General features: G+C 39.3%; 1 protein-coding gene across 3 annotated transcripts; it reads left to right on the forward strand.

The window, feature by feature from the left end:
• Positions 1 to 1,718: 1,718 nt before the first annotated feature.
• LOC140772658 (rhodanese-like domain-containing protein 4A, chloroplastic) lies at positions 1,719 to 6,115 on the forward strand. Of its 3 annotated transcripts, none has more exons than XM_073114829.1 (5): positions 1,719 to 2,031; positions 2,199 to 2,402; positions 3,848 to 3,954; positions 4,271 to 4,510; positions 4,748 to 6,115. In XM_073114829.1, exons 2-5 carry the CDS (start codon positions 2,363 to 2,365, stop codon positions 4,799 to 4,801), a joined length of 441 nt encoding a protein of 146 aa, XP_072970930.1. In that variant the 5' UTR covers positions 1,719 to 2,031; positions 2,199 to 2,362; the 3' UTR covers positions 4,802 to 6,115. The 3 variants fall into 3 exon arrangements, with proteins under 3 accessions (XP_072970930.1, XP_072970929.1, XP_072970928.1); XM_073114828.1 differs by having other exon boundaries at positions 3,852 to 3,954; positions 4,748 to 6,114; XM_073114827.1 differs by having other exon boundaries at positions 1,719 to 2,402; positions 3,852 to 3,954; positions 4,748 to 6,113.
• The last annotated feature ends 10,253 nt before the right edge of the window (positions 6,116 to 16,368 follow it).

Here is a 16,368-nt window from a genome sequence, read left to right on the forward strand (position 1 = left end):
GAAGGGATTTAATCCTCCTTCCTTGCCTTCAAACCAAGTGCCCCCGTCGCCGTTTGATACTCGATTTCCCATGCTGCCAAAGGGATTTAATCCTCCCTCCGCCCCTTCAAACGAAGTGATACGGTGGCCGCCGCCGCCACCTGATGCTCGATTTCCTATGCTTCCAAAGGGATTTAATCCTCCCTCCTTGCCTTCGAGCCAAGTGATGCAGTCGCCGCCGCCGCCGCCTGACATTGAATTTCCTATGCTGCCGAAGGGATTTAATCCTCCCTCCTCCCCTTCAAACGAAGTGATACGCTGGCCGCCGCCGCCACCTGATGCTCGATTTCCTATGCTTCCAAAGGGATTTAATCCTCCCTCCTTGCCTTCAAACCAAGTGATGAAGTCGCCGCCGCCGCCACCTGACACTGAATTTCCTACGCTGCCGAAGGGATTTAATCCTCCCTCCTCCCCTTCAAACGAAGTGATACGCTGGCCGCCGCCGCCACCTGATGCTCGATTTCCTATGCTTCCAAAGGGATTCAATCCTCCCTCCTTGCCGTCGAACAGAGCGATGCGGTCGCCCCCGCCGCCGCCGTTTGATGTTGGACTTCCTCTGTCCAAGCCCTCAAATTAGGTGCGGCAGCCGCCACCTCCATCGCCGTTCGATGTTATGGCAAGATTGGGTGATAATAATGGCAGTAGTAATCGTATTCCTTTTCTTATTTCAATGTACTTCTAGTATTACGAGAGAAATAAAGGAGGTGCTTTTTATTTTAATTTCTATTCTAGTGTTCTTTTCCTAAGTAATCGGTGTTGCCGTTATAACTACAAATTAAACTTATTATTAAGACAATAAGACATGCCACCTTCACATGTATCATACTTTTAGCTGACATATAAAGTTCTTTTCCTTCTTAGAGGCTTAGAGTATCGCCAGATATAGGGGTGGCAAAACTTGACCCGACGCGATAACCCGACACGATAACCCGACTGTTAATCGGGTTTGGGTTTAGATTAATCAGGTTCGGGTCATAAACGGGTCAACCCACCTAACCCGATTATTAATTGGGTCGTGTTCGGGTTTATGCCTCTAACCCGCTTGACCCGTTTAACCCGTTTAAGTAAACGGGTCAGGCGGGTCGGGTGGGTCGGGTGACCTGTTTAACCCGTTTAATTTTAATATTGTATGAATTATTAGGATTGTATTTGTGTAATACACCATTTATATATAATAAATCAGTAAATATTAAATTTTATATATAATTTGTATTAAACGGATTAGACGGGTCGTGTTAACGTGTCGAGTTAATACGACCTGTTTAAGTATACGGGTTAGACAGGTCGTGTTAGCGTGTCGTGTTAACTTGACCCGTTTATTAAACGGGTTAGGCGGGTCGTGTCGTGTTACCCGTTTATTAATCGGGTCGTGTTCGTGTTTACTAAATGCAACCCGTTTATTAATCGGGTCGTGTTCGTGTCAAAGTAATGTTGACCCGACCCGAATCTGATCCGACTCGAACCCGCTTAATCCGACCCGATTACCACCCCTAGCCAGATATAAAGTAAGCTTTTCCATTATTTTTGAGATATTCATGTCCCAAACAAAAAAGTCATTTTGTAATGAATTCGGCAACTACATACCTAATACGGCGCCGACTTCATGTCCTTTCAAGTGACTCGCACGCTTGCCCGGATATAGAGACTGGATAACTCTCTCTCTCTCTCTGTGTCTCGCGCTCGCTCGCTCCTCCAATGGCTCTCATCCATGGCCACCACTTCGTTCCCAAATCCAATCCTCTCTCTCATCCTTCTCCTCCAAAAATCTCACGTACCCATCTTCTAAATCTTACCCGAAACCACCTCTCTACACGAAAAATCTCATCGTTCTTCAAAAGTTCCGGTACCCAAGTCGTAAATTCTCCAAGCCTTCCTGTTTTGACTAAAAAGGCGACATCTTTCTCTGGTTCTATAGCTACCCATCTCATATTTTCCCTCGAAATGGCTGCCATTTCTCTCCCTTTCCCTTCCTCTGCGGCTGAGACTGAGCAGGTATCTCAGAAGATAAATTTAGAGACCATCCTTACTTCAATCGACGATTTCTTTACCCGGACCCCGTTCTTTGTCCCCGGAATCGCATTTATTTGGCTTGTGGTGATTCCACTGACCCAAGAGTATCTGAAGAAGTATAAGCCCATCACTGCAATTGATGCTTTCAGGAAGCTCAAGGATATGCCGGAAGCGCAGCTACTGGATATTAGGAGGAAGCAAAGTGTTATGTTCATGGCCCCTCCCAATTTGAAGATTTTTAATAAAAATGTGCTTCAGATGGAGTTTTCCGAAGGAGAAGAGGAGGGATTCGTTAAGGAGATCTTGAAGAACTATGGAGATCCTGCCAACACCATCATCTGTGTCCTTGACAAGTGAGTTTTTAAGAATATTCTGCTGTACATTTCTATAAATTATCAGGAAAGAATTAAACATTTATGAATTTAAGAAAATTATACGTCTTGTGGAATTATAAGTAACTAAATATTTTGAAATTTTGTTACTTCTATTGAGGATCTAGTTAGATGATTAAGAACAGTATTGATTGCATACCTTTCATATGATTGGTACTTCTATGAGATTATTTCTTTTTTCCCTCCATGATAATTCTTCTATGATATTTCTGTAGTTTCTTAATAAATAGTATCATCATTTGTTATTTTATGAACACCTGAGCTTCGGATGCCTAATTAAAGGTGTCTTCCCTTTTTCCCTTAGTCATTTTCGACGATTGTATTCTTCTGTTATCACAAGTATCATTGAAAAATTCATATGAATAAGTTATATAGTTTAGAGGGTAAACATTTAGCCTCCAAAAGTAAATATGAAAGAAAGCAGAGGACTATCATTTTGGCAGGAAAATAATTGAAAATTTAGATGGGAAGAGAGAGAGATGCAGTGCTGCATAACCGACGCTACTTAAAGAATAACTTAAGCATCATGAAAGAGAGCAGACATATATGATGAACTATTATGGTTGAAGAGTATGTGACCATATGTTCTTTACGGAAAAAGATTACACATATTAATAGTGCTTTGTTCCCTACAAACTGAATTTCTTAAAGTGCTTTGGTACAAGTTAAATTTCATTGTCCGTGACTCATGTTTAACCGAACAACCCATTCTCCAATGTCAAATTAATTTATTGCTTGTGTATTAGTTATATACTTCTTCAAAACCAAGAAGCACCTATGTTTCTTCATTCTTGGTAGAAAAGGTACTTTCACTTACTTCTTCTCCATAATTGTGTGCATAGATCATTTCTGAATTTTATTCCCACCCACAGGTGGTTGCAGCTCTAGCTCATTTCTTTAGAGACACCAAGAAGGGAGATACTGATCTTAAGGCACTTTACTAAATCACCTACATCCTAAGAAAGGTTTATCTGTCAAATTTGTCTGACACGAAAAAAGTAGGACTTAAACAAACATAAATGAAAAATATTATATATCTTGTTCCATATCAAGGAATAATTAAGTGACTATATGAATATTTTTGTAGTGAGACATGTAACACATCATACTTGGCTTGTTTTTCTTTGAAAGTTCTCCATGTTTCTTAGATGATATGTTATGCAGACAATAGAGCTCTCCTTCAGGTTGCCTCGTAATCTGGAAACCTTCTTCTTCTTCTTCTTTTTTCTTTCTATTGACAGTTCTATAGGGAGATGAAGGATTAGGTTTCCTTAACCACAGATGCAGTTGTTTTAGGGACTTCATTTGCCTCTTCTATACATATATTAATGAAATGGCCTTTTCTGGATATTCATTGTTTAAGCTTGTGATTGCTAGTCATTGCTGAGTTTAATTCTGCGTGTAAGGTAGCTTTGATGGTGATTCTTTGAAAGTGGCTGAACTATTGTACAAGAATGGTTTTAAAGAGGCATATGCAATCAAAGGCGGACTCAGAGGCAAGGATGGATGGCAGGTTAGTTCCTCTTTTTCCCCTTGCACTTAATTAGTTATTTCAGAACTCAGATGATATATTGACTAATCTGTTGCTGGATGCACTTATCCTATACTCCTATAGATCTCAATGTGGATTCTAGAATAAAAACTTTATGATATTCACACAAAAGCCAACCACGATCACACCTCCACTACCTTTATGTAGTAAATCCAACACAGGCTTTTGATATAGTGTCTTTTTTTTTAATTCACCGATTGCTCTAAAAGTTTAAGTTATTAGAGAATGAAGGTTTTTATATCTTTTCGCTAATGGTTCCTTTCTTGTTCTTATCTAGGCAATTCAAGAAAAGTGTCTTCCTCCATCTGTGCATGTTTATCCAAGAAAAGAGGAGAGACGGAAAGCAGCCCTTTCAGAGATTAATGTCAGGGAAGACACTGGAAATGGACAAGCATTGGCTTCTCCAAGCATCCTGCCGGACAGTCTGAAGAAAGAGAATGGTTACGCTAAACATACTGAAACTGTTCCAGAAGCAAAACTCGCATCTCAAAGACGATCATCATCTCCATACCCAAATGTACGAACCCTCGAACTCAGATTCTCTTAATGCCTTAAATTAATGGAATAACGTATGTGATTGTCTATACATATCATCTGCTAGTTAGTGTTCGAACGCGCTAGAAGTGTATAGGCATGCTTTACATGAAGATACTTCATCTGATAGAATGAAACTAGTTACAAAGCATAGCTTGTCAATATTGGGGTCTTGCATTTCAGATGCATTTAAACCTTTTCTCTGATTTCGTTGATGCAGTACGACGATCTTAAACCGCCTTCTTCTCCAACACCATCGAAGCCCCGTAATTGAAGCAGCCATTCTCATGGTTTACAATGGTGAACGAGGCATTCTTTGATGCCATAAATATTCACATTTCTTTCATTTTTTTTCGATCTTTATGGCGAGATGAAATGTTCTTACTGGATAGGTGGAGTTATCTCATGCCTGCGATGGCTTTTTTCTTTGAATGTAAGATGTACTGGATCTTTTTTATTAGACTATCAATGGTATTGGAATGGAAGAGGTACTCGCAGGGCGTGAAGTCTAGGATCTGCCACGTGTAGAGACAACCAACCAATTTGGGATTTACCTCTCGCGCTCTTTCGCTCGCTCTCTCGCGCGCGCGCTAGAATAGAGATCAAAATAAAAAGCACCGCCTTTATTTCTCTCTTATTACTAGTGGTACATTAAAATAAGAAAAGAAATACGACTACTGATGTCATTGTTATCACGTAATCTTCAGAACGTAAGTCATAATATCGAACGGCGCCGGCGGCTGCAGCACCTAATTTGAAGTCTCGGACAGAGGAAATCGAGCATCAGGCGGCGGCGGCGGCGACTTCATCACTTGGTTTGAAGGCAAGGAGGGAGGATTAAATCCCTTTGGAAGCATAGGAAATCGAGCATCAGGCGGCGGTGGCGGCGACTTCATCACTTGGTTTGAAGGCAAGGAGGGAGGATTAAATCCCTTTGGAAGCATAGGAAATCGAGCATCAGGCGGCGGTGGCGGCGACTTCATCACTTGGTTTGAAGGCAAGGAGGGAGGATTAAATCCCTTTGGAAGCATAGGAAATCGAGCATCAGGTGGCGGCGGCGGCCAATGTATCACTTCGTTTGAAGGGGAGGAGGGAGGATTAAATCCCTTATGCAGCATGGGAAATCGAGTATCAAACGACGACGGCGGCACTTGGTTTGAAGGCAAGGAAGGAGGATTAAATCCCTTCGGTAGCATAGGAAATCTACTATCAATCGGCGGCGGCGTCGACGGCGACATCACTTGGTTGGAAGGCGGGAGAGGAAATCCAATAAACGGCCTTGCCGCGGAGCCGAAAGAGCAGCAATTCATCATCAGTATTACGATTGCGAAAGAGAGAGAAGCCCAACCTGCCATCTTTCTCGTACGTAGTAGAAGCTCCAAAATTCGTCTTCTATTACGAGGAGAGGAGAGGAGAGGAGAGGAGAGGAGAGGAGAGGAGTATGATCTAGGTGGGGGAGAGAAGAGGGAGTGTTCAGGTGTTTTTATAGTGTTCAGGGTGGTATCATGCATGGTATGTCCGAGTTCCTCACGAGTTCGTGCAGGGACACGGAAGTTGCTTTTAATGGATACACTCCTATTAATCAATCCGTTTCCTTTTGGGTTCCGTGCGCGACAAACTAAGATTTGCAAAGATTTGGTTGACTTCTCAGATTACTCGTCAAGAATGATCTTAAACAAGTCTGGAAATTTGATGACCAGACTACACTCTCCTAATCAAAATTACTTCAAAATTATTATTCATTTGTTTGGTTCCTTCCTGCACAACCTAATTAATCTCCACTTTATTCAGCTTTTATTTATTTTTTAATATCTCTGCATCACCACCTCAACTCAACTCATAACCAATTGTTAAAATTTAACAGCCCCCACCACTACTTAGCAAGTAAAGCCATGTTCATATCCTACCCAACAAGCACGCGAAAGAAGGAAAAGTAATACGGTGGAATAGATTTCAACACGAGTTAATCACTACAATTCTACCTCACAAGGAAAATAACTCCCCACTCCAACTTTGACAATCTTTTCTCAACTTTTTCCATCACCGGTCACTAATCCTATTTTCTCGACTTACTAATCATATAGAGGCAACTCCAAATATTTTATAGATAGCTTTTCAACCTTACAATTTAGCACACAAAAGCTTTTTCTTTATCTGGGTTATTACTAAGTAACTTAAAGAGCTCTTATTAAAATTTATTATTGTCGGAATAATATCATGTGCTACAAGTGTGAAAAGTTTGGGCATCGTTCGAGATTTCGCTGAAATAAAGATTGAAGAGAATTGGGTTTTGGCCAACACCCCAAAACCTTAGTAGATTAATCTATTTATAATAAGCTTGTTATGAGATAAATACAAGGGAAACAGATTTCAATAGTAACAAATAAACAAACTAAAACAGAAGATATGCTTAAGCTAATCTAAAGAGACGGAATGATCTGGATCAGATTGATGTAACAAACTGATAGATTGCTTATCATCTGGAGTTGCAACAGAAACCTGGTTAGGAGATAAGGTTTGTTTAACAGCCCTTGTTAAACGAATGGTGGGTTCAGTCACCATGAGTTTAGCCTTCAAGTATTGAAACCGACTAGAGGAAAGGCCCTTGGTAAAAATATCTGCAACTTGATCATAGGAAGAAATGAACTGTAGACATACATCTCGATTAGTAACCTTCTCCCTAATAAAATGATAATCAACCTCTATGTGTTTAGTCCTGGCATGAAACACAGGATTAGATGCAAGTGGCATTGCTCTTTGATTGTCACACCAGATGATTGGTGGTGATAATAGTGGTAAGCGAAGATCACATAAAAGCATTCGAAGCCAATATAACTCGGCCACCACCATAGCTAATGCGCGGTACTCTGCTTCGGTGCTAGAACGGGAAACAACTGCTTATTTCTTGGCACACCAAGAAATTAGGCAAGGGCCAAGAAACACACCATATCCAGTTGTAGAACGCCTATCATTAGGATCACCGGCCCAATCCGAGTCACAATAGGCTTGTAAATTAAGAGAACCACGAGAGAAGTAAAGACCATGATCAATAATGCCTTTTAAGTAGCGTAAAATACGCTTAGCCGATTGCAAGTGACATGACGTTGGAGAATGAAGATGCTGACAAAGTTGATTTACTGAGTATGCAATCTCTGGACGAGTAAGAGTGCAATATTGAAGAGCTCCAACAAGTTGTCTATACTCAGTTACATCATGTAATGGTGTACCAGATTGTGAGGAAAGCTTGCCCCCCCCCCCCCCCCCCCCCCCCCACAACACATGGAGCTGGATAAGGCTTAGCACCAATCATGCGTGCACGATGAAGAATATCAATAACATACTTACTTTGTCTCAAATGAAGGCCATGTTCATCTCGAGTAGCTTCAATGCCAAGAAAGTAATTGAGCATGCCAAGATCCTTTAGTGCAAATTCCTGGCCAAGACGAGCAATGAGGGATGAAATGGCAATAGGGTCTGATCTAGTAATGAGTAAGTCGTCCACATAAATAAGAACAAAAATGTGAAGACCATCTCTGTGAAACGTAAAAGGTGAAGTGTCTACTTTGGACCCTTCAAAACTAAGATCAAGTAAGCTGGTTGAAAGACGAAGGAACCAAGCCCTAGGTGCTTGTTTTAGGTCATATAAAGCTTTCTTAAGGCGGCAAACATAATCCGGATATAATGGATCAAAGAAGCCTTGCGGTTGCTCGATATAAACCTCCTCATGTAGCGTCCCATGGAGGAAAGCATTAGAGACATCAAGTTGTTTAATAGTCCAGCCAAAGAAAATTGCTATAGCAAGCACCACCCGAATAGTAGCCGGTTTGATCACCGGACTAAATGTCTCCAAAAAATCTAATCCACTCACTTGCTCATACCCTTTTGCTACAAGTCTTGCTTTAAAGCGATCAATACTGCCATCTGACTTTTGTTTGATCTTAAATACCCAACGAGTCTTGATAACATTATGATCAATAGGTCGAGGAACCAAAATCCATGTCTTGTTGGCAATAAGGACATTATATTCAGCATTCATAGCATCTTGCCAATCTCTTGAGACACAAGCCTGTGAGTAATATTTTGGTTCTTTAAAGTTTAAAACAGCAGTAAGGGCTTGGAGAGGATGCTTTGTAGTGTAAAACATTTGAAAATCTGGGAAAGCTTTGGGACGAAGTGATCCGGTTTGAGACCTAGTTGTCATACGAGGGAGAGGTTGAGATGGAGATGATTCTGATGTGGAAGGAATAGATAGATTTGGAATTTCAACAATGGTAGTGGAAATGGGAGTTTCATTAGTATGATGCCAGGGTTGAGGAGTTGTTTGTGGTATTTGAGCAAAAGTGTGACTCTGGGAGGGTGAGGCTTGTTCAGACTGTATTGTATGATCAATATGAGGCTCTAAAATCTCATGGGGTAATGAAAAGGTAGGAGGAGTTGTATCAAGAGACATACCTGATGAGGACATATCCTTACTGAGGGAGGGAGTTTGAGAGAGCCACATCCGAGCTGGGAACAAGTTTTCATAAAAAATGACATGTCGTGATAAGTAAGTTTTGCAAGAGACAGGATAAAACATTTATATCCATGATGATTAGGAGAATAACCAAGAAAAATGCATTGCTTGCTCCTAAAGGCAAGTTTGTCATTTGCATAAGGCCTCAATAGTGGATAGCACGCACATCCAAATGTTCTTAAAAATTGGTAATCTGGATGTTTGTGAAACAACTTGCTGAAAGGAGACTCATCATCTAGGAGACGGGTGGTGGTTCAGTTAATCAAATATATGGCAGTCATAAAAGCATCTACCCAATAGGATTTAGGAAGAGAAGATTGTGCCAATAGTGATAAGCCAACTTCCATAACATGACGATGCTTTCTCTCAGCTAATCCATTTTGTTGAGACGTGTATGGGCATGTGAGCCTATGGTGAATACCATTGGAATGCAAGAAATTTTGAAACTGACTTGATGTAAATTCACCTCCATTATCAAACTGAAATTTCTTGATTTTGCAAGACAACATATTCTCAACAAGAGTCTTAAATTGAACAAAGCAAATATAAACATCAGATTTATTAGCAATAGGGTACAACCATGTGAATCTAGAGAAGTCATCGACAAACAAAACATAGTATCGATAACCACTATTGGATATCACAGGGGAGACCCGGACATCAGAATGTATGAGTTCTAGAGGAGAAGAAGACACATGCTGAGACTCACCAAACAGCAGTTGCTTGGCTTTTCCTAATTGACACGAATGACATATTTGTTTAAGGCTAATAGAATAGAACCATCAACTGGCAATTGGAACTGTTTAACCATATTGGAGGTAACTTGAGATGAAGGATGCCCAAAACGCGCATACCACACATCTATGGAAGTTCGGACACCTAACAAAGCAATACTAGATCGACATTTATTTATTGTCTTCTTATTCACTTTGATTGGATATAACCCTCCTTCACTCTGTCCTGATAATAGAGTGTGCCCCGTGAGTTTGTCCTTGATCACAAAATGAGTGTCAGATAAAAGAAAATAACAAGAATTTTCAAGACAAAACTTGTTTATGGAGAGCAAGTTAGTTAGAGCTTTAGGACAATGTAAGACTTGGGAAAGATGTAACTTGGATTTCGGTGCATGAAGAATAAGAGAACCAATGTTTTCAACAATAAGACCATTACCATTATCCACGGCTACTTTCTCTTCTCCATTATAGGGCTCAGAGTTGGTGAGATTGGTGATGTCAGGAGTAATATGTTGGTTTGCTCCACTATCCACAAACCAAGTAGTATCATCATAAAGAACATTTGATCTAGCCACCATAGCTGCCAGTTGCTGAGGAGGATGTCTCCCTTGATAACTGTAATCAAACCTGTGAAAACAGTCAAGAGCAACATGATTTTTCTTACCACAAATTTGGCAAGAAGATTGATCTAAATTAGAAGCTGATGGAATAGGACGAGGAGGAGGTGTCCTATTGTTATTGTTCTGATTGTTGTATTGAGATCGCTGCGGAGGAGCTGAGCTATGAGGAGATGAGCATTGTTGCCAGTTCTTGCTGTTGTTGAAATTAGTCTTCTTATTGGCCAATTGACGAGCCATCATAGCGAATGTTTGGTGCTCGGACTGGGTGGTGCGATGTTGAGTATCCAAAATAGACTCAAAAATAAGAAGTTCAGATTGAAAATCTTCAAAAGAAAGCTTCTTGTCACGCATGGCAAAAGAGCAACTAGAGATAAATGGAGTATAGTTTGCTTGAAGGCCACAAAGGACATATGAAATAAGTTCCTCATCCGTGACTGGTCTCCCAATGGCAGATAGTTGATCAGCTAAATACTTAGCACTTTGAATAAATTCGATGCAACTCTTACTGCCTTGCTGTAAGCCTTGAAGTTGTCTCCGGAGTTGACTGATACGCGAAGGTGTCAGAGAAGCAAATCGATTGGCAAGAGCTTGCCAAACTTGCTGAGATGTATGAAGTCCATAAACAGTTGACAAAACTTTTTCATGAAGGGTAGAATTAAGCCAACTTAGGACAAATTGGTCCTTTTTTTTGCCAGAGGCGAAAAGCAGGATTCACCTCAGTGGTCGACTTTCCTTCCAAAGTGGACAAAAATTCATCTGGGCACGGTTCTGTGCCATCCACGAAACCCAGAAGATCATTGCTCCTCAAGATTGGCATAAACTGAGAAATCCAATTCAAATAGTTCGAGCCATCTAGTTTTACCGAAGCTAATTGGACGATATTTGGTAAAATAAAGGAAGAGGCGGAAGCTAAAGAGGAAGACATTATAAGTTAAGATCAGGCTTGAGCCCAAAAAAGGCTCTGATACCATGAAAGAAAGATTGAAGAGAATTGGGTTTTGGCCAACACCCCAAAACCTTAGTAGATTAATCTATTTATAATAAGCTTGTTATGAGATAGATCCAAGTGAAACAGATTTCAATAGTAACAAATAAACAAACTAAAACAGAAGATATGCTTAAGCTAATCTAAAGAGCCGGAATGATCTGGATCAGATTGATGTAACAAACTGATAGATTGCTTATCATCTGGAGTTGCAACAGAAACCTGGTTAGGAGATAAGGTTTGTTTAACATTTGCAAGTTGCACAAGATAGAGGAGAGGAACCCTTTGCTAGAGGGTTCATTGGTGATGCTTACTGCTTCAAAGGAGATGAGATAGAATGAGTTCAACTTGAAGCAGTGTGTGCTGGTGCCGGTGAAGAATGGCCAAATCTCTAATAAAAATTTAGAGTTGGTGCTGGGAAAGCTGTGGGATTAGGGACATGAATGGTGGACTTTCCTTTAGTACAAAGAATGGAAGAAGTAATGAATCCCATGGAGAGAAGATCTAAAGATGCTTTGCAGAAGAGAAACAATGTAGATTGATATATTAGGTATTCCCTTATAATATTGGAATTGCATTCACTTTCTGAAAATAATAGAATCATCTGGGTTATTGGTGATAGTTGATGAAAGAATAAGTAGAAAGACACATTTAAAATCAGCGTTCTTGCAAGTGATGTTGAAAGATGTCGTAGATATCTCTATCAAAACTATTGTCATGATTGAAAGGATGGTTTCTGAGGTGAACTGTGAAATAGAAGGATCAATTCAGAAGCAAGAAGAAGCAAGGCTTATACATGGATTAGGAAATGACTACACAAGGGTTTGATCAGAGCAGTAACAAAAACTACAGAAGTTTAGGGGGGAATGTCAGAATGAGTCCTGGTAAATGTTCTACTTTGAAAATGAAAGGAATAAATAGGTATATATATACAGAGTGTTTGGGTAATAGAGGATGTAAATAAGGAAGATAAGGGGGAGGCCAAAGATATCTAAGGAGATGGCACAAAGAGAGAATATGGTAGAAGACAAACAAAAAAAGGGAATAGAAAGGTAGAGGAAGATATATATATATATATATATATATATATATGTGAATTCTCTAGGACATCAATCAAATTATCTAATATGGAGACTGAAAAGGAGAAAATGGTGGTGGTGGAAAAGATATCTAACCCATGCACAAAGGGAGAATCTGGGCAAAGCAAAAGCTTTGAAGCTCTCAAGCAAGAGGAAATCTAACCCAGGTACTAATCATTTTATGAAATGTCCTTGTTTTTCAAATTTTCTGATGATGAGTTGTTATCTATTGCAAAATACTTGAGTTCATTTGAGGACAAGAGGAAAAAAAGAAACTTGATGAGGCGACGCTGTGACTGCGAAGACGGTAAGCTCTGGCTAGCAGATGTGGGAACCTATCCTTAAAACCACCAAGAAATAACTCCCAAGTGATGACGACATCTCCTATCCTTGATTTTATTATTTTTTTTGTGGGTTTCCACCATTGTTCCGCCTCACCCCTGAGCATAAAGGCAGCAAAGGCTACCTTTTGCTGATCATTACATCCTAAAGTATCCAACATTTTTTCTATGTCCGATAACCATCCACTGGCCTCTAGTGGATCAACGCCTTCACTATAAATTGGAGGTTTTAACTGCATAAACTTATTTAAGGTGATAACCGTTGTAGGAAGTGGCTCAGAACTCTCTACTGATATGCTAGCTCCTCTACTCCGTAGGATTTCCTCAAGAAGTCTTTCTTGACTATCGAGGAGGTGTGAAATAGGATCACACTCCTCTATAGATGGAGAAACTTCTAGGGTCTCATAGGGGCTCAGCCGTGAAGATCACCCTAGATTGTGAACCTCTGCAACCGGGCAGCATCTTTCTGTGAAAATAGTCAAATTCATAAACTGATTAGTGATCAAGCAAAACTCTAAAATTTATCTCTTGTGTAATCCTAAAATCACAATACTTTTCTAGACTCAAGGTGATAATGTACAAGTGCTCTTACTGATATGCTGGATACTTATCAAACCTAGGCTCTAATACTACTCTAAAATGTAACACCAAAACCTTAAACACGTGCATTACACGAGCTCACATAGCACGTGCAAGGCACTTGGCAACTTGGTTAATTATCGATAATCAAAAATATGTATTAATATCATAATTTTTATCCACAATATCTAAACTAAGAATAACTCAAGTCTGACTGTCAACAATGTATAGATAACCCTAGTAGGGCCCTACACAGACCACAACACATCATCAAGAGCATTTCACTATTAAATATACACAATGGTAGTATATATACATGATTATACAAGACGAGGATAAAGACACTTCAAGAAATGTTAACTAATATATCATATAACATAACACATCTAGTGTATAACACTAACCACACTCTATTCTTCACCCATTGGCAAGACCTCTAAAGGAGTATTCTACTCCACTTGTTCACCTGGGTTTTTTAAAAAGAAAAAACAAAAAAAGTCATGAACTAAAGGCTTAGTGAATAGATTTTACTCCGAATCAGTGATCTCAAACAGAGGGTAAATCATGTACTGAATAATATGAATCAGAAATAAACATCATACTATGAATGAATATATAAGCAAGTCCTCGATAATCTCATATTTATAGTAGAGGTCATGTTATAACTGATTAAAAACACAAGCCCTTGATAATATATAAATAAACCTCCATGTCATACTATCATTGTATCACTCTCAAATATAACACGTATGATGTATGCCAACTTTGACCATGTTATAATGTCAAATGCAATGGTATCTAAAGCATGATAATTATTCGATAATCATATGCAATTCTCAGTATCATAATCATCACCGACATCTTAGTATAACATCATCATACTAGACTACTGTGTACAGTCAACACCTGGTACCTGATCTCAAATCCAGCTCGAAAGCTTAAAGCATACCTTGTCATCCGTAAAAAGTATCTCAATCATAATCGTACCCTGCCATCCGCTAAGGGTATCAACATCTATCCAGACCAGGCACCTTTCTAGTTGATAGAAACCACGTGAAGATAACTCGCTACATATGTCCTAACGAACGGCATATGTCCAAATGTCTACTATACACATAGACTAACGACCTCGACCATAAAGCCACAAGATTGCAACTATGTCAAATGATCACTTATCGACCAAGCGCGTTCTAACCCTCACTCCTACTAGGATATCATCACGCTTTCTATCAACTATCATATTAATGAGATTTCATGCTTTCCTTCTAAATGATAGATTATATGCATATGTTCAGTACGATAATAAGTCAATACATATCAAAAATTTAGATGGAATAAAAGTCGAGAGAAAAATGATACAATATAGTCTCCAACCATGTATTCAACATATACATACCCATACTAGTCTATCACATGCATACTCATGCTATAGATCAACTTGACATAAAGTATAAACAGTCTATTCATCTCCAATTATCTCTATATATTATCAATATATTCATATCACAAATTAATCTAATCAAATGAATGATAAAACATGCTTAATTGTAATCATCTTTATATAAGATTATATAATCATACTGAAGGTCAAAACATACATCTACATAATATATAATATAACCTAATTTGAGAAAGGCATCTAGGGAATAAGACTACTCACCACAATTATAGTTACCAACAACCACTCATTCACGTTGCTACAACAACGATCAGTCCTTGATAGAAAGATCCATTAGGTCTTGAACATGGGGGGTCGAAATCTGAAATTATTTATAACATATAATGTCAGTCTTTCCATTAATTAAAATTAGCTTGACTAGAAGATAATTTCTCATTATAATCATATACTCTTAATTCATATTTTTTTTTGTTATTATTAACTATAATTATATTATCTAATAATGTATATAAAACATAATTATTTGCCTATTATTCTCTTTGATAATTAAGAAAATAAGAATTAAATTAATGCAAATAATTACATATGAATATATGTACATAACTCTAATAATTACTATACCTAGCTAGGATTAATATAGTAATTTATATTATAGGTATTTTGCTAAACCTGGTATAATTAGATTTATTTACTAACCATGATATAATTAGATTTCATTCATATAAATTAAATACATTAGATTAACTATGATAATTAAATAACTAATAGCATAATCAAATATAATTTAAATAGTAATAAATAATGTTTAAAAAAATACTATACTCAGTGCTGGGCTCAGCCCAGCACCTCAACACTGCAGGTGCTAGGCCGAGCCCAACACCAAGCAGCCAGGGGCAATCTGCCTAAGGAGAGAAAAGAAGGGAAGGAGAAAAAAAAAAAAAAAAAAGAAGAAGGATGAGGAGGAGCAGGAAGAGGAGGTGAAGGAAAGGGGAAACGGGGACTAGGCCGCAGGGGAGGGGAACGGCCACTAGTGGCCACTTAACAACCGGCCTCTCATCGGCAGCTTAATTCTTCAGTGGCCTCGAGAGGAAACCGTGAGAACTAGAGAGAGAAAGAGAGAGAGAGAGAGAGAGAGAGAGAGAGAGAGAGAGAGACTAAAGGGACTAAAGGGAGAGTTAGACGGTGGCTTTTCCCGACAGTCGGTGGCTACTAGGGGACTAAAGGGAGGGAAGGAGAGAGAGAGGGGGGGAGGGAGAGTTAGAGAGAGAGAATGAGAGGAGGAAAAAGAGAAAATTAGAGAGAGAGAGAGCTTAGGGTGGTCATGTGGCGGCGATGAAGTGGCCGCGACGCCAAGAAGAGTGGCTCGGTGGAGGTGCCACTAGGTGCGTGGCACCTCCACCGCTACCACAGAGTGCAAAGCATGTTGGGTATGAAGCCGGCCACAGCATGGCCGGTCACATCGTGCCCAGCTAATAATAATTTTTCTTTTCACTATTTGGGTTATTACAGCTCCTTTAGTGAGTCAAACCCAAGACACATCCTGAACCAACCCTACTTTGCTCAACCCAACCTACCACCTTCAAAGGTTATG

The sequence above is a fragment of the Typha angustifolia genome, chromosome 12 (assembly GCF_048772165.1).
Source record: "Typha angustifolia cultivar Huaian chromosome 12, ASM4877216v1, whole genome shotgun sequence".
NCBI classification, from domain to species: domain Eukaryota; kingdom Viridiplantae; phylum Streptophyta; class Magnoliopsida; order Poales; family Typhaceae; genus Typha; species Typha angustifolia.

Excerpts from the sequence above, each read along its gene's own strand:
- LOC140772658 (XM_073114827.1), top strand. The coding sequence starts at position 1,735 with ATGGCTCTCATCCATGGCCACCACTTCGTTCCCAAATCCAATCCTCTC. Across the intron at positions 2,403-3,851 it reads ATCATCTGTGTCCTTGACAA|CTTTGATGGTGATTCTTTGA; the intron begins GTGAGTTTTTAA and ends CGTGTAAGGTAG. Across the intron at positions 4,511-4,747 it reads CATCATCTCCATACCCAAAT|TACGACGATCTTAAACCGCC; the intron begins GTACGAACCCTC and ends TCGTTGATGCAG.